The 19,270-nt window shown below is 45.2% G+C and overlaps 1 protein-coding gene across 5 annotated transcripts in view; it reads right to left on the bottom strand.

Annotated features, from left to right (window-relative positions):
* The window catches only part of LOC125460208 (monoglyceride lipase-like), a 71,203-nt gene that overhangs the window by 10,038 nt on the left and 41,895 nt on the right, over positions 1-19,270 (bottom strand). For 4 of the 5 annotated variants that reach the window (XM_059649728.1, XM_059649725.1, XM_059649726.1 and 1 more), the window contains 3 exons: positions 13,579-13,715; positions 8,559-8,669; positions 3,378-3,467 (listed from right to left, as the gene is read on the bottom strand). In XM_059649728.1, coding sequence (XP_059505711.1) covers positions 3,378-3,467; positions 8,559-8,669; positions 13,579-13,715 — 338 coding nt within the window. The remainder of the gene's footprint in view (positions 1-3,377; positions 3,468-8,558; positions 8,670-13,578; positions 13,716-19,270) is intronic. The other variant, XM_059649729.1, reaches the window with a different exon arrangement.

The following is a 19,270-nucleotide window of genomic DNA, read 5'->3' as shown; positions in this document are numbered from 1 at the left end:
CAGCAAATGTGATTGACTCCTAAATGCCCTCCTGGGCAATTAGGGATCGTAAATAAATGCTGCCTTTTTGCCGTCACTCCCATCATTCCATTATGATTAAAAATCAACCTATTTCAGCGTTGAATATTTATAATGACCCAACCTCCACAGCCCTCTGCAATAAAGGAATCCACAAACCTGATTTACTGTCTTATAAACAGAGAGGAAGTTGGAGAAAGCATTAAAACTTAGATGTTCAAAGGCAGACAGGTGATGAGAAATTCTCCAGCAATTCCGCCTAATACAAGTGTTTCCGTTTTGTTTTTGTCTATTATTCTCTGTTTAGGTTTCCTCCATTCCTGGATCAGTTAAGTGAACTTTTTCTGTCTGCCTCCAACACCCATCTATCTTTCCTTAGAGAAGGGCCTCCAAACTATTTACAGTATTCCAGCTGTGGTCTGACTTATGGATTTTTAGCAAAGCCTCCTACTTTTATATTCCATCCCCTTTGAAATAAAGACCATCATTCCATTTGCCTCCCTACTGCCCACTAGGTTTTTGTGATTCATGCACAAGGACCACCAAATCTCCCTGGTCGCTTTCTTCACTATTTCTCAACTTAAGTAACGATCAGCTTCTCTCCTGTGCCTGCCAAAGTGCAGAAACTGTCATTTTCTTTAATTATATTTCCATCTAACACTTTTTTTGCCCATTCTCACCCTCCAGAATGAAAAGCTTTCGAGTCATGGAGTCATAGAGTAATATGACATGGAAACAGGCCCTTTGGCCCAAACTGGTCCATACTGACCATGGTGTCCACTCAGCTCGTTCCAATTGCCTGCAGTTGGTCCATCCGCAAACTTATTAATCAAGCCTTGTACATCCACATGTAAATATTTACATAAGTAATGAATAACAAAGGTCCCAGCACTGACCTCTGTGGCACACACTAGTCACAGGCCTCCAGCCTGAGAAACAACCTTCAACTATTACTCTCTGCTTCCTACCATTCAGCCAGTTTTGAATCCAATTAGCCAGCTCTCCCTGGATGCCATGCAACCTAACCTTCATGAAGAGCCTGCTCAGAACATTATCTTTGATTTTTTTCTTCACAAATACTGCCAAACCTGCTGAGCTTTTCCAGCAACTTTGCTCTTGACCATCCAAATGTTGGTTGATCCTGTCCCTCAGTGTCCTCTCCAATAACTTGCCTACCACTGATGCCAGGATCACTGGCCTGTAGCTCCCTGCCTTGTCTTTGATCCCTTTCTTAAACAATGGAACAACATAAGCCGCTGTCCAGTCTTCCAGAACATCACCAGTAGCTAAAGGTGAAGAAAAATCTCTGCAAGGGCCTCTGCAATTTCTCCCCCAGCCTCCCACAACATCCGAGGATGGACTTGATCAGGCCCAGGGGATTAATTTACCTTTATATGCTTAAAGGCCGCATTATCACCTCAGTTCTAAATGACCTATCCCATATCCTGACACCGTGACCAATTGTTTTACACACCCACCAGTTCGGGGATCCATTATACCAGCATCCAATTTGTCCAACCCTGCCAGAATTTTGTGTCTTTCAATGAGATTCCCTCATTCTTCTTAACTCCAATGAACAGAGGCCTAGTCAAAACACATATATATTTTAGATAACTGTTCTGATAAAAAGATTTTATAAACTAAATTATCCCGATTGTGCTAAGAATTACAGTGGCAACAAGCTTGGGCTCACAGTGTGGTACATTTGCATGCACTGGAAGCTACATAGATCAATAACCAGGACTCTATGTCAAAGGCAAATTTTAGGTGAAGCATGGAGTCCATTAGGACATGTCAGGAAATTTTTTTCACAAGATGGATTTAGGTCTTGTGCTTATATATTGGCTGAGACAAGATGTAAGAAGTTAGCTGTAATTCCACTGACGGTACTCACGGAGTCCAACAGAGACATTTGTGAGAGTAGGTCAAGTGGGGATCCCATAGCAACATCACCTATTTGGGCAAACAAGATGTTAAAACAAAACTCAACTGTGTGAGTTGCTGAGTCGATCAGTTCAATTATACCGACTTACACCATGGTCTGGATCGCCATGGTATATTGCAGTTCAGATTCCTATGGTTCCCTTGTGTGATACAGGCTAGTGATGTCAAATGAGCACATGGACAGTGCATTGCTATCCAGGTGCAAATCCGGTACGGTCTTCACAAATATGAAGGAATCTTCACTCAGTGGAAAATTTATTGTCACAATCAATATTCTTGCAGTGTCGGAGACCAGCAATACAAACAGAAATTGCTGGAGAGATTCAGCAAGCCTCCACTTGCCTGGGTGGGGGCAGCTCCAATGAACTCGAAAAGCTTGACATAATTTAGGACAGCAGCAGTCCACCTGACTGCCACCACATCCATAAGTATCCACCGCCTTGACAAGCATCTCCTCCCGCCACCTCCAATGCTCAGTCGCAGCAATGTGTACCTTCTACATGATGCTCTACAGAAATTCACCAAAGGTCCTCAGACAACACCTTCCACACCCACGACCACTTCCATCTAGAAGGACAAGGGCATTGGATACATGGAAACACTACCTCCTATAAGCGCCCCTCCAATCCACTCACCATCCTGACTCGGAAATATATCACCATTCCTTCACTGTCGCTGATCAAAATCCTGGGAATTCCCTCCTTAACTACGTTGTCAGGTAACCTGCAGCAGTTCAAGAAGGCAGCTTTCCACCACCTTCTCAAAAGCAGTGAGGAGAGGGATTATGAGTGAATAAAATAATTAGAGCCTCATTCCAGATTTTTAATGAATTTAAATTTCAACATCTACCCAAGTTTGTTTATTTGTAGTTAAATGGGATTAAAAAGTCTGAGCATTTCCACAGCCAACAAAATGCCAGTACAGGCTTGATGGGCCAAATTCCAACAACTGTTCCTGTATTACTTGTGGAAGTAACTCGGGGAGTTGTATTGCATTGAGGGTGAAGTGTTATTCCTGTTGGGAGAAACTGCAGCTCTGTTGAGTAGACCTAGTGAAATAATTAGAACATAGAACATAGAAAAGTACAGCACAGTACAGGCCCTTCGGCCCACGATGTTGTGCTGTGGATTAATCCTAATCCAAAGATAAAATAACCTAACCTACATTCCCATCAATCCACCGCTGTCCATGTGCATGTCCAGCAGTCGCTTAAATGTCACTAATGACTCTGCTTCCACGACTACCACTGGTAAACTATTCCATGTGCTCACAACTCTCTGGGTGAAGATTAAATGAGGGAAGAGGCCTAGCTCTTGCTGATCCCTCTTGCTGCTGTGGTGAAAAGCAAATAAAAGTAAGATTCAATAGATGCTTCATTCGAAGCCACGTCCATAAGTAAGTAATCACAAACCAACCTGGGCTTCGTCTCTCGATGTTGCGCGGGGATCGATGTAACCCAGAGGAGCATTTGGCAACAGGTGGTTCACCATTTTGGAGAAGAACATCTAGAAGGTAGAGAGCAAAGCAAACAACAGGTAAGTGCAGTTCTTAAGTGGCTGCTTTGCCCACTGAGTGGTGATGACACAAGTATGAAGGCGACAACTGAAGCGACCAATCAATGCCCTTGCTTCATTGTGCATGCCAGAGGTGTAAATACACAAATCAAGAGCAGGAGAATGCCATTCAGCCCCTCAAACCAGTTCTGCCATTTGGTATGATCATGGCTGATCTAGTTATGTTCTGAATTCCATGATCCTATCTACTTCCGATCATTTTTAATTCCTTTTCCCTAAGCAGCTATCCACTCCGAAGATCCTTGGCCCTAAAAGAAGTCCTGGCTTTTTGGACTGAAAGTTCTCGGGATTGAGGCTAGATGATGGAGGGCTTAATCTCTACTGGAACTGGGATTCATGGTAGATGTCTGGTGAGAAAATCTAGTTCAGAGGCTTGAGGGGCCAATTCATGCCATTGACATTTTGTATCCAGTTATGTGTCAGGAGCGTATCTTATGAGGAAATGTTAACAAAGGTAGGAATTTAGCTTTCGTAACTTAACAAGGACAATTGACAAAGCCAACATCAGCCAGTCAGGGACCTTTCACGTATTTACAATTGGGCGCTGGCTGTCCAAGAACACAGGTACCTACTGCCCTTGTACATCTAGATGGTGGAGGTAATGGGTTTGGAGAGTGCCATCACAGTGTGAATGACTGTTCACTATTCGAGTGCAACTGGTATTGAATGGCACAGATGCTTTTAAGAGGCAGTTGGATTAGCTTTTGAAGGATGGGTGAACAGAAGGATTGTGCAGTTAGGGTGTAATGAAAAGAGGTGGGAGAAGAGAGGGTCATAGTCCTCAATTTCTTGCTTCTCTTCCACAGATATGTTCATTCCCTGGCTTTCTGAGAGAGAGAGAGCACATGCTTGATGTTTGTGGAGCGAGGTGGACCCTGCAGGGACTGCAGTGCATTATTTCCATTTCTAACTCCATTTTAATTTTGTCTCTGCTCTCTCGCTCCCAATCCTTCTCCCAGTTTTGTTACTGTTGCATTGCCCCTAGTGGATAGTACTTACTAATTGCTTAACTGTAATACCGTTTCATCTGGCAGCTCATTCCATACACGCACCACCCTCTGTGTGAAAAAGTTGCTCCTCAGGTCCCTTTTAAATCTTTCCTCTCTCACCTTAAACCTATGCCATCTATTAATGAGTGAGAGGCTTTTAGTTGACCCTATATTTTCATGGCTGCCATTGCTGAAGCAAGATTCTAGATTTATTTAATTCATTCAATTTAATTTCTGCTGCCAGAGTAGAAGTTGAACCCATGTCTCCAGATCTTCAGTTCAATACTGCCGTAGTCCATGTGGTTGGGGTAGTTTCAAAGCACCGTCCAGGAGAGAGTTCCATAATTTTGACTCAGCAACAGTGAAGGAACATCGATAATATGTCCCAGCCTGGATAGTGAGTGGAGTAGCTTGGTGGTGTTCCCATGTATCTGTTACCCTTGGTCTTTTAAGGGACAGAGCTCATGGATTTGGAATGTGTTATGGGAAGGACCTTAACAAGCTCCTCCAGTGCATCTTGTAGCTGATACAAAGAATTAGCTCGGTACATCTGTGCTGGAGGGAGAAGGTGTTTAAAGTAGTGGATGGAGTCCCACTCAAGGGGGCAGCTTTGTCCTGGGTGGTCGAGAGTCTTCAGTACTGTTGGAGCTGCACACATCCAGGCAAGTGGAGAAATAATTTTGAACAGGGAGCAAGGAAATTTAAATATATATATACATATATGACAAGTTTTCAGATCCTGCTGAATTTCATCTTAGGGGGTAAAAGAAATAGCTTTTGGCATGGTTTGTTTTAATTTTCCAACTTCCTCTGGATTCTGAAAAAGTCCTATCAGATTGGGAAAGAGCAAAGGTGACCCGTCTATTCAAGAAAGGGTGAAAGGAGTTCACAGCAACTATTTAGAAAATCCTAATAGAATCAGGGCAGAGTCAACATGGTTTTGTGAAAGGGCTGACTAATTTTTTTGGAGCTCTTTCAGAAAGTAACAGTGATGTGGTGGTGCTGATGTGGGACTGGGGTGGACAAAGTCAAAAGCCACACAACACCAGGTTCTGGTCCAACAAGTTTATTTGAAATCACAAGCTTTTGGAGCGCTGGTTTCAAATAAACATGTTGGACTACAACCTGATGTCACGTGACTTCTGAGTAAGTAACAGGTAATGGAGATGTAGGGGAGCCAGTGTATAAAATGTACCTAGACTTACAGAAAGCATTTGACAAGGTAGATAAGAATTAGGAGTTGGAGTAGGCATTTTCACCAAAGGGGCCACATTTAAAGGTTACTATGGAAAACAGGAGGTCATAACATGGGGGTCAACACATTAGCATGCACAGACAGCTGGTTAGCTAATGGAAGGCAGACGGTTTGTAAAAGTGGGTTATTTTTGGGCTGGCAGGATGTGATGAATGGTGTGTCACAAGGATAAATGCAGGCTCTCAATTAGCTACACTTTATAAATGAGACTTGGATGAAGGCTCCACATGTATAGCTGTTAGATTTGCCAGTGACTCAAAGAGAAATGGGAAAATGAGGTGTGAAGCAAGGGTTTACAAAGTGATATTCTAAGGTTAAGTGAATGGGCAAAAACCTGGCAGGTGGAATAAAGTGTGATGTAGGAAAAAGTGAAATTTGTCCATTTTGACAGGAGGAGTAGAAAAGCAGTATATTATCCCAATGCAGGGAGATGGAAGAATTCTGAGGTACAGGCAGATCTGGGTGCGCTGGTACATTAATCACTAAAGGTTAGTATGCAAATGCAGTAATTGATCATTACGCTAATGCAATGTTGTGATTTATTGCAAAGGGAATGGAATATGAAAGAGGGAATGGTTCGCTACAGTTGTATGGTATTGTGATGTGTAGAATACTATGTACAGTACTATGTTCTTATCATTTAAGAAAAGATGTGAATACATGAGAAGCAGTTCAGTGAAGATTCACTTAGTTTCTACCTGGACTGGAGGGTTTTACCAAATAATGAAACAGGTTGCACGGCTGGTCCTTTCCCAACTGGAGTTGAGGAGAATGAGAGGTGGCCTTAGGATCATAGAGTCATACAGCATGGAAACAGACCCTTCGGTCCAACCAGTCCAGGCTAACCCTAATCCCAAACTAAACATGCCCCACCTGCTCCTCCCAGCCCATGTACCTCCAAACCTTTCCAATGTATGCACTTACCCAAATGTCTTTTAAATTTTTTAATTGTGCCCACATCCACCACTTCCTCAGGAAGTTCATTCCACATGCAAACCACCCTCTGTGTAAAAAAATTACCTTTCATGTCATTTTCAATTTCTCTTCTTTCACCCCAAATATGTGGCCCTCAGTCTTGAGCTCCCCCACCCTAGGGAAATGACACCTACCATTAATGTTATCAATACTCCTCAATATTTTATAGACTTCTATAAAGTTGCCTGTTAACATCCTACACTCCAGTGAAACACGTCCCAGCCCACCCAACCTTTCTTCAAAGCTTCCATACCCGGCAACATCCTGGTAAATCTCTTCTGGACACTCTCCAGGTTAATACTATCTTTTCTATAACTGGACGACCAGAACTGGGCACATTATTCCAGAAGGGGCCTCACTAATGTCCTGTACAACTTCAACATGACTTCCCAGCTCCTATACTCAAAGGATTGAGCAATGAAGGTAAGTGTGCCAAATGACTTTTTCACCACCCTGTTTAAATGTGATGTAAACTTCAAAGAATTATGTACCTGAACCCCCAGGTCCCTCTGTTCTACAACACTGCCCAAGGCCCTACCATTAATTATATAAGCTGCATCCTTGAAGGGACTTGACAGGGAAAGCGCTGAGAGGATGGTTCCCCTAGGTGAACCAGAAGCATAGCTTAAAAATAAGGGGCCTCCCATTTGAGACAAACATGAGAGAAACTTTATTTTCAAAGACAAGCTTTGGAACTCTCTGCCCCAGAGACCAATGGAAGCATACTCACTGAATAATTTTTCAGGCAGAATTAGACAGATGGTTAACATTTTCTTTAAGTAAAGATCTACTGCCAAATCACCTGTGTTACCAATCAAACAATTAACAAGTGCTGTGCTCCAGGGGCCAAGCAACAGTAACAAAAATAGGAGAACATAGAACACTACCAGCGCAGTACAGGCCCTTCGGCCCTTGATGTTGTGCTGACCTGTGAAACCAATCTGAAGCCCATCTAACCTACACTATTCCATTATCATCCATATGTTTATTCAATGACCAGATAAAGGCCCTTAAACTTGGCGAATCTACTACCGTTGCAGGCAGGGCATTCCAATCCCTTACTACTCTCCGGGTAAAGAAACTACCTCTGACATCTGTCCTATATCTATCACCGCTCAATTTAAAGCTATGTACCCTCGTGCTCGCCATCACCATCCTAGGAAAAAGGCTCTCACTGTCCACCCTATCTAATCCTCTGATCATCTTGTATGTCTCCATTAAGTCGGGAAGGATAGTGAGTGAGTGAGAGAGAGAGAGGAGGCAAAATTAAAATGGACTTGGAAGGGGAGGTAATGCACTGCAGTCCCCGTGGTGCCTGTTTCTGTTTAAAAGCATTGAAGGTGTTGGTTGACACCATGTACTTTGTCTGTCAGGACAATGAGGCGTGAACATATCTGTGGAAGGCAAAAAGTCGAGGACTATGGCCTTCTCTTCTCCCACCTCTTTTCATTGCATCCTAACTGCACAATCCTTCTGTTCGTCCATCCTTCAAGAGCTAATCCAACTACCTTTTAAAAGCACGTGTGCCATCCAATGCCAGTTGCACCCGAATAGTGAACAGCCATTCACACTGTGATGGCACTCTCCAAACCCATGATCTTCACCACCTAGATGTACAGGTTGCAGGGGACTTGTGCTTGGACAGAAACAAGCTCATCCTTCACCATCACGGAGTGAAAGTCCTCTAAGCACCTCACCAATGTGACCAGTGCTGTCCCGTCAAAGACATCAAGAACTAGTGCAAAGTATCCGAGCCAGGTTGAATTATTTGCGAATGAAGTGTTCAGGGCATTTTTAATTTACCTTGCCAGGTGTAGCTGATGTGGGGTTCATTAACACCAAAGGCGCAATAAAAATCAACCCAGAAATGTCAAGTGGTCTGTCATAGAAAACATAGGTTGCAACCAATGCTCCCTAAAATGCAAGAGGAGATGAGAGTTAGAACAACATGACAAAGTAAAACCCTTGATGCACTCTGGTGAGTAAAGTCATCACAGTAGCTCAGTCGGTGCAGGCGCCACCCAATGCAGTCCGAGTCTACACCACTGTGAAGTACCTGGGTCTGGTCCCTGGCCTGTAATGGGACAATCCTCACCAGGACAGCCGCTTGATTCAGCCGGAGAAGGGGAGGTGGGTGATATTCATCTTAGAGAACATAGAACATAGAACAATACAGCACAGAACAGGCCCTTCGGCCCTCGATGTTGCGCCGACCTGTGAACTAATACAAGCCCCGCCCCCTACACTATCCCAGCATCATCCATCTGCTTATCCAAGGGCTGTTTAAATGCCCCTAATGTGGCTGAGTTAACTACATTGGCAGGCAGGGCGTTCCACACCCTTACCACTCTCTGAGTAAAGAACCTGCCTCTGACATCAGTCTTAAATCTATCACCCCTCAATTTCTAGCTATGCCCCCTCGTACAAGATGAAGTCATCATCCTTGGAAAAAGACTCTCTCTGTCCACCCTGTCTAATCCTCTGATCATCTTGTATGTCTCTAATAAATCCCCTCTTAGCCTCCTTCTCTCCAATGAGAACAGACCCAAGTCCCTCAGCCTGTCTTCATAGGGCCTGCGCTCCAGACCAGGCAACATCCTGGTAAATCTCCTCTGCACCTTTTCTAATGCTTCCACATCCTATTGGCCGTGGTGAAGGAGCAAGTGAACATCAGGAGCCATTTTCACACTCTGCCCAGTTATCCCCTTCCCTTAGCAACCACACGCATTTACATAGCACCCTTAGTTCACCAAAACAAGAGCACAATCCAAACAATGTAGAGACACGTGGAGATTTCACAACAAGCAATCCATTGTTTGGACAGAGCAAAGGGTGAGGGAGACAAAGATTGATACAGAGAGACCGAAGGAGAACATGGGGCTCAGGCAACTGAAGTCATAGCCACCAATAATGGAGTGAAGGAAGTGGGGATAGTAAAGTAGCCAAAATTGGAGGAACATACAGTTCTTGGAGGATTGTAGGCAGGTGTTGGTTACAGGGACATACTCCTAAATCAATAGAAAAGCATTCTGTGTGAGATGTACTAACAATTGGTGTGCACTGTGCGCTGCTCTCCTGGTTGAATTTCACCTGTGCTGTTGGGGGTTAGAGTCAGACTGACAGTTATGTATGTGGATCTGACCAGATGCGAGTGAGAATCAGATGGACTCTGACTACGAGGAACATCCAAGGCCAATTACTTGCTGTAGAGCAACACTCAACATGACCTTCTCAAGGACAGCTAGGCCCTGTCATCCGGCTATTTCAGCCCCTAAAGTTTGTCAATCTTCACAACTGTCTATTCCTAAGAGCTGTAGTTGCTCAGTTGTTGAGTAGATGCAAGACAGATTGGAAGATTTCCAGGAATTAAGGGATGGGGAGATAGCTGGGGTCAAGATCAAGGATAATCTTGTTAAATGTGGAACAGACTAAAAAAGACAGATTATTAATTCCAGCTGGAGGATGTGATAGTCTAGCAGTATTATTGCTAGACATATTAATTCAGACCTGGGTAATGATCTGAGACCTAGGTTCAAATCCTGTGGTCGAGAGTAGAATTTGAATTCAATAACAATCTAGAAATAAGACGTTAATTATGATATTGAAATCATTGTCAGTTGTCAGGGAAAAAACATTCGGTTCACGAAAGCCCTTCAGGGGAGGAAACTGTTCCTCAGCTGATGTGGCCTCCACGTGACTCCAGACCCACAGAAATATGGTTGACTCAGACAGCCCTGAGCATCAGTTAATGTCTTTATGAGATGAGGAAGGGAAAGGAGAAAACATTGACAAAAACAAACTGAAAATACCTCCATCCATCAGGACCTAAATAAAGTGGAATCTGCAACTCAATTGTTTTAGCTCATTTAAAAGGAAAGAGGTCAGAATCATAGAATCCCTACTGTGTGGAAACAAGTCCTTCGGCTCAACAAGTCTGCACTGACCCACAGAGCATCCTACCTAGACCCATTCCCCTATAACCCACCTGAACTACACCTCCCTAAACACTACAGGAAATTTAGCATGGCCGATCCACCTTGCCTGCACATCCTTGGACTGTTGGAGGAAACTGGAGCACCCGGAGGAAACCCTCACAGACACGGGGAGAATATGCAAACTCCACACAGACAGTCACCTGAAGGTTGAATCAAACCCGGGTCCCTGGCACTGTGGGGCAGCAGTGCTGACCACTGAGCCACCGTGCCGCCCATAGCTCAGGCTATTTGTGGTTCTTTATCACTCAGGAGCTTTGTTACCATTCCTTGGGTGAATATATTGCTTGCAACTTGAAGTGCTGATGTTCCCATTGCTGAAAGCTTTACAGTGTTTGCCTGGGACAGAATTTGAAGGGTGCCCGCTTGGTACTTGTGCCAGCTCATAACAGAATGATGACTGCACCAGGTTAATGCTTACCCTTTTGGTGGTGCTATTCATACCAGGCTCAGGTGGGATTTAAAGAGCCCGATGCCCAACATTCGACCCTCAATTGGAAAAGGAATAAAAATACAGAGCACCCTAACTCTGCAGCTGCCAGTGGGATCCTGCTGTGCACAACATGACCTCCACATCTGCCTAGATGCCATAGAGTTACTGTACCTAAGCCCATGCTGGTCCTGTCCTGGCAGTGTTTGATGGGGGCAGTGTAGAGGGATCTTTATTCTGTATCTAACCCTGTGCTGCCCCTGTCCTGGGAGTGTTTTATTAGGAACAGTGTAGAGGGATCTTTATTCTATATGTACCCCCGTGCTGTCCCTATCCTGGGAGTGTTTGATCGGGGAATAGTGTAGATTGAGCTTTACATTCAGTTTAAAAGAGTGAGGAAGCTTAACTCCTTATTAAGCCTCATGTCGCGTCTGTCCTGGGAAGTGTAGAGAGACCTTTACCTCCACTTTAAAAGAGTAGGGGAGCTTTACTTGGTATTGAGCCCTATGCTATACCTGTCCTGGGAGTGTTTGTTGGGGCCCATGTAGAAGAAACTTTACACTGTACTGAGCCCTGTGCTGTCCCTGCCCGAGGAATGATTGAGAACAGTGTTGAGGGAGCTCGAGAACAAAGAACAAAGAAAATTACAGCACAGGAACAGGCCCTTCGGCCCAAGCCTGCGCTGATCGAGATCCTCTGTCTAAACCTGTCATCTATTTTCTAAGGATCTGTACCCCTTTGCTCTCTGCCCATCCATATACTATCCAGATACACCTTAAAAGACACTATCGTGTCTGCGTCTACCACCTCCGCTGGCAACGTGTTCCAGGCTCCCACCGCCCTCTGCGTAAAGAAATTTCCACGCATATCTCCCATAAACTTTCCTCCTCTCACTTTGAACTCATGACCCCTAGTAACTGAGTCCCCCAATCTGGGAAAAACTTCTTGCTATCCACCCCGTCTATACCCCTCATGATGTTTTAGACCTCAATCAGGTCACTCTTCAATCCCCGTCATTCTAATGAAAATAATCCTAATCTACTCAACCTCTCCTCATAGCTAGCACCCTCCATACCAGGCAACATCCTGGTGAACCTCCTCTTCACCCTCTCCAAAGCATCCACATCCTTTTGGTAAGGTGGCGACCAGAACTGCACGCAGTACTCTAAATGTGATCGAACCAAGGTCCTATACAACTGTAACATGACCTGCCAACTCTTGCACTCAATACCACGTCCAATGAAGGAAAGCATGCCATATGCCTTCTTGACCACCCTATTGACCTGCGTTGCCACCTTCAGGGAACAATGGACCTGAACACCCAGATCTCTCTGAACATCAATTTTCCCCAGGGCTTTTTCCATTTACTGTATAGTTTGCCCTTGAATTTGATCTTCCAAAATGCATCACCTCGCATTTGCCTGGATTGAATTCCATCTGCCATTTCTCTGCCCAACTCTCCAGTCTATCTCTATTCTGCTGTAATCTCTGACAGTCCCCTTCACTATCTGCTACTCCACCAATCTTCATGTCATTTGCAAACTTGCTAATCAGACCATCTATATCTTCCTCCAGATCATTTATGTATATCATTATGTATATTTACTTGCAGTTTGAAAGATTAGAAACCCTGTATCTAACCTCGTGCTGTCCCTGTCCTGGGAGTGTTTGACGGGGACTGTGTATTGACAGCTTTGTTCTGTATCTAACCCCGTGCTGTCCCTGACCTGGGAGTATTTGATGGGGACTGTGTGGAGAGAGCTTTATTCTGCATCTAACCCTATGCTGGCCTGTGCTGTGAGTGTTTGATGGGGGGATAGTGTGAAGGGAGTTTTACTTTCAGTTTCAAAAGGTGTAGAGAGCTTTACTCTGTTTCTAACCCTTGCTGCCCCTGTCCTGGGAGTTTTTGCCAGAGACAACGCAGAAACTGCTTTACACTGTATTGAGCTGTGTGCTGTACCTGTCCTGGGAGTGTTTGATGGGGCCCAGGTGGAGGAAATTTTACTCTGTACTGAGCCCTGTGCTGTCCCTCTTCTAGGAATGATTGAGAACAGTGTTGAGGGAGATCTACTTCCAGTTTGAAAGAGTAGAAAGAGCCTTACACTGTATTGAGCCATGTGCTGTACCTGACCTGTAGCAAATGGTTTTGGGGCTGTCCAGCTCAGTTGGCCAGAGAGCTAGTGTATGATGTGGAGTAACGCTGACAGTATGGCTTCAATTCCTGCAGTAGCTGAAATTGCCCAAAAAAGATTCTCCAACTGAACCTGTCCCCTCACTAAGTCACCTCTAGTCATCTCTTTCTAATGAGAGAGCAAGGCTGTGGTGACTTTACCCTTTTTTAAACATGATAAATTAAATAACACGCAACTTAATATATAAATTCTTTCGATAGGTTACTTACCATGGAAACTGCAAATATGTAAATCTTAAGACGTGGGAATTTTCTCTTCATCATATCAAGATGCTGTACGCAATCCCGGACATATATTCTGAAATCGGACACCCAAAGACGATTCCCTTCACTCTGTCCATGGCCAACTATGTGTAAACAGGACACAAAACATTTTGCCTTACAGGCTTTCAACGACTGACTGCAGAGCTCCCTCAAAGGCTCAGTGTATGTGTGCCAACAGTGCTCTCATGCAGCATCTGCTCAGCAATAACCTGCCCAGTGACGCCCAGTTTGGGTTCCGCCAGGGCCACTCAGCTCCTAACCTCATTACAGCGTTGGTTTGAACATGGACAAAAGAGCTGAATTCCAGAGGTGGGGTGAGAGTGACAGCCTTTGACATCAAGGCTGCATTCAACTGCATTTAGCATAAAGAGCCCTGGAAACGCTGGAATCAATGGGTGTCAGAGGGCAAACTCTCCCCTGCAGTCATACCTGATACATAGGAGGATGGTTGTGGTTGTGGAAGATCAGTCATCTCAGCTCCAGGACATTACTATCCTTAAGGTAGTGCCCTGGGCTCAGCTATCTTCAGCTGCTTCATCAAAGACCTTCCCTGCAGCATAAGGTCAGAAGTGGGGATGTTCACCGATGATTACACAATGCTCAGCACCATTCGCGACTCCTCAGATACTGAAGCAGTCCATGGTCAAATACCATCTGGACAATATCCAGGCTTGGGCTAAAATGGCACGTTAATATATGTGGCACAGGAGATCCATACAGAGACCATCTCCACTGAAAGAGACCCTAACTACCTCCCCTTGGCATTTAGTGGCATTACCATCACCAAATTTCTAACTGTCAATATCTTGGGGATTATCATTAGAAACTGAACTAAACTAAGTGTCTTGTGCTAAGAAGCTCATTGCCACTCAGCACAAAACAGCCTACTTGACTGGCACATCATTCCTACCGACCGAACTATTCACTCCCTCAAGCACTGATGCATAGTAGTAGCAGTGTGTGCCACCTACAAGATCCCTGCAACAACTCAGCAAGCATTCTTTAATGGCACCTTCCAAACCAATGGCTTCCAAGAGACAGTGCTCCAAAATCTTGTGATTTCATGTGTTATCATGTGACCTCCAGCTATGAGTGGACAAGGGCAGCAGACACGTGGGAAACACCGGCACTTACATCCTCTCCTCCGGTCACATGCCATCTTGACTTTGAAATCGTCATTCAGTTTCACGAGGTCAAGCCTGGAACTCTCTCCCGAACAATACTGTGGGTCAACCTACAACATGCAAACTGCAGCGGTGCAAGAAAGCAGCTCACTACCACCTTCTCAAGGGCAACTAGGGTTGGGCAATGAATGCTGACCAGTCAGCAATGCCCATAATCTGTAAAATATAAATTAATTTTAAAGAAGGCATGGTATAATGACAGAGATAATAGGAACTGCAGATGCTGGAGAATCTGAGATAACAAGTGTAGAGCTGGATGAACACAGCAGGCCAAGCAGCATCTCAGGAGCAGGAAAGCTGACGTTTCGGGCCCAGGCACTTCATCAGAAATGGGGGAGGGGAACAGGGTTCTGAAATAAATAGGGAGAGAGGGGGAGGCAGACCGAAGATGCATAGAGGAGAAGATAGGTGGAGAGGAGACAGACAAGTTAAAGAGGCGGGGACGGAGCCAGTAGAGGTGGCATCGTTGTGGCACTGCAGGAGGCCCAGGATGGACATGTCGTCTGAGGAGTGGGAGGGGGAGTTGAAATGGTTCGCGACTGGGAGGTGCAGTTGTTTATTGCGAACTGAGCATAGGTGTTCTGCAAAGCAGTCTCCAAGCCTCCGCTTGGTTTCCCCAGTGTAGAGGAGGCCACGCCAGAGGGTACAGTGGATACAGTATACCACATTGGCAGATGTACAGGTGAACATCTGCTTGATGTGGAAAGTCTTCTTGGGGCCTGGGATGGAGGTGGACGGGGGAGGTGTGAGGGCAAAGGTAGCACTTAGTGCGGTTGCAGGGGAAAATGCCGGGTGTGGTCGGGCTGGAGGGGAGTGTGGAGTGGACAAGGGAGTCACAGAGAGAGTGGTTCTTCCAGAAAGCAGACAAGGGTTGGGAGGGAAAAATGTCTTTGGTGATTGGGTCAGATTGCAGATGGCGGAAATGTTGGAGGATGATGTGTTGGATCCGAAGGTTGGTGGGGTGGTATGTGAGGTTGAGGGGATTTTCTTTTGGTTGTTATTGCGGGGACAGGGTGTGAGGGATGAATAGTTCACCTGGACTATCTCCAACACCTTCATCACCTCCCTGGACCTCTCTGTCTCCATTTCGGGTAACCACCTAGAAACCAATATCCATTTCAAGCCCACCAACTCCCACAGCTACCTAGAATACACCTCCTCCCACCAACCTTCCTGCAAAAATGCCATCCCCATTCCCAATTCCTTTGCCTCCACTGCATCTGCTCCCAGGATGAGGCGTTCCACTCCTGTACATCTCAGATATCCTTGTTTTTCAAGGACCGCAACTTTCTCCCCTCAGTGGTCGAGCATGCCCTTGACCATGTCTCCTACATTTCCCACAAGTCATCCCTCACACCCCGTCAATGGTATCAATGTGGATTTCACAGGCTTCGAAATCTCCCCTCCCCCCACTGTATCCTAAAACCAGCCCAGCTTGTCCCCACCTCCCTAACCTGTTCTTCCTCTCACCTATGCCCTCCTCCCACCTCAAGCTGCACCTCAATTTCCTACCTACTAACCTCATCCTGCCCCCTTGACATGTCCATCCTCCCCGGACTGACCTATCCCCTCCCTACCTCCCCACCTACACTCACCTCTACAGGCTCCATCCCCGCCTCTTTAACTTGTCTGTCTCCTCTCCACCTATCTTCTCCTCTATCCATCTTCGATCCGCCTCCTCCTCTCTCCCTATTTATTTGCCCTCCCCCATTTCTGATGAAGTGTCTAGGCCCAAAACGTCAGCCTTCCTGCTCCTCTGATGCTGCTTGGCCTGCTGTGTTCATCCAGCTCTACACCTTGTTATCATGGTGTAATGACATGAGTCCAACAACCTCACCCATAACCTGAGCTACAGATCTTTGCCAAAAATTTGAATGGGTCCAATTCCTCTATCATCAGGAGGTGCTCATGTGGGTCTGCCTCCTTCCTTAGCCCCTTGTTTGATGTGGAGTGCGGCCCCTCAATTCCATAATCAATTCTCCCCCTCTGATGCAGAGAGATGCTCTGGATTCTCTGTGGCCTAACTTTTGAACTACCTTGTGTTGGCAGGAGCTGAGTGAAGGCATGCAGCAAAACTTGGCACTCCTGTGTTCAGGCAGAGATGATTAGTGAAGGCTTCCTTTGATCACTAATCAACAATCCACCCCCTCTGAAAATGTGAGTAATTGACATTGGGTGGCCAAACTGCAGAAACATAGAAACTAGAAACAGAAGTAGGCCATTTGGCCCCTAGAATCTGTCCCCATAATTCAATATGACTGTAGGTGTCAGTCCCTGTTTTTGCTTTCTCCCTGTACGCTTGAATTCACAAATCCCTCGATACAGGTAATTTCTACAATCTTCCTTCACTTAAAATAACATTTGGCTCTTCTCCCTGCCAAAAGTGCATAGCCTCACATTATGTTCCATCTGTCAAGTTTTTGCCCATTTACATAACCCTGGTTATTCCTCTCTGTGGCTCTTCATGTTGTCCTCACCACTTGCTGACCCATCTATTCTTTGCATCATTCGCAAAATGGGCTATAATACCTTCACTTTCCTCATCCAAGTCGCCAATATATACTGTAAATAATTGTGGTCCCAGCACCGATCCCTGTGGCACCCACTCGTTACATGTTTTCATGCTGAAAATGCCTCCTTTTAACAACTCTGTCTTCCATGAGTTAGCCAGTCCTCTATCCGTACTGATATACTACCCCAAACACCATGGGCTGTCACCTTATTCATAGAACATAGAACAGTACAGCATAGTACAGGCCCTTCGGCCCATGATGTTGTGCTGAATTTTTAACCTAATCCTAAAGTCTATTTAACTCCACCCCTACCTTATACTATCATCCATAAGCCTATCTAATAGCTGCTTAAATGCCCCTAATGAGGTTGACTCCTCTAACCCTCTCCGGCAATGCATTCCACGCCCCAACCGCTCTCTGAGTAAAGAATCTACCTCTGACGTCTCCCTCCTTTCAAAGGTTTGGAACGTTCTGCCCAAGTTCTGTCTCTCATACACACATACCTTCTTTCACTTTAAAACTATGCCCCCTCGTAAAAGCTACCTCCACCCTAGGAAAATATCTCTGGCTGTCTGCCACATCTATACCTCTGATCATTTTGTACGCCTCTATCAAATCACCTCTCATCCTTCATCGTTCTAAAGAGAAAAGCCCTAGCTCTCTCAACCTCTCCTCATAAGACCTCCCCTCCATTCCAGGCAACATCCTGGTAAATCTCCTCTGCACCTTTCCCAATGCTTCCACATCTTTCCTGTAATGAGGCAACCAGAACTGGACACAATACTTCAGATGTGGCCAAACCAGGGTTTTGTACAGCTGGAGCATAACCTCACGGCTCTTGAACTCAATCCCCCTGTTAATGAAAGCTAACACACCATACGCCTTCTTAACAACTCGAAGCAGTTCCCCGTTTATTTTTTGTCTCCTTCCCTATTTGAATAAGAGTGTCATGTAGGTAGCTTTCCAATCTGCTGGGACTTTTCCAGAATCTGAGGATTCTTAGAATCTGAGGACTAACCACAGTATATCCAGTCTCTCTGAAACTATGTCCTTTAGAATCCTAGCAAACAATCTATCAGGTCCAGGGGACTTATTGATCCCATTTGGCTAGGAGAATACCCTCCCTCAATAGTCACTTGAGTGTTTTCATTGGGTTCTGGGAACTGGGGACTGTCTTCCACCTTCCCTTCTGCAGCTACAATACCACGTCAGTGAGAGGGTGATGGGCACAATTTCCACCTTCCTTATCATTTCCAGGCTGCCACCCCCAGCCCCCAAATCTCACAAACCCCATAAAATTCAACCCCGTGTTTTATTTTTAAGTGAGTCATTTGATGTTTTGTGACAATATAAGCTCAGTAGATGAAGGTGGATCGTCAGGGCGAGGGCAACATATTTGAGTAGTTACGTTGTGGGTGCAGCTGGTCATGATGGTTTTGAGATCCTGGTTCTAAGATGTCCTTTTCCATACTTGGCTAAAAGTTACATTGCTTTGGACCATGAGGCATTAGTACATCTGCCTTCAATGAGTGGAGGCTCACAAAATGTGGAAGCTGTCACATATTTTCCAGGATCTCTCGCCATTAATGTAAATGGGGTGTTGGGACGGATATTTTGTCGCAGGCACTCTTTAGAGGAGGACATGGTTTGCCAAGGAGCAGTGATCCACATGCTCCGAAATGCTTTGAAGACTTGGGCAATCTACAGTAGATACCCCAAAACATTGGAGGATTAACACAAATAGTGGCTTTACAAGATCTTTAGGATCTGCGACAAGAAATGTGGACCAACTGCAGAATTCTACTCCCAGCCAATGTGCCCAGCATCATGCAGAAACTCATTCAAGACCAGTTCCTCTGGGCTAGACATGTCATCCATGTACTGCTTTCAAATTGCAGCTAGAACGAGAGGTCATAATTTTAGGATAAAGGGTGATAAGGT

This window comes from Stegostoma tigrinum, chromosome 11, assembly GCF_030684315.1.
Source record: "Stegostoma tigrinum isolate sSteTig4 chromosome 11, sSteTig4.hap1, whole genome shotgun sequence".
Taxonomy (NCBI): domain Eukaryota; kingdom Metazoa; phylum Chordata; class Chondrichthyes; order Orectolobiformes; family Stegostomatidae; genus Stegostoma; species Stegostoma tigrinum.
Note: the sequence above shows the minus strand (reverse complement) of the source record. Positions and strands in the feature narration are given on the sequence as shown.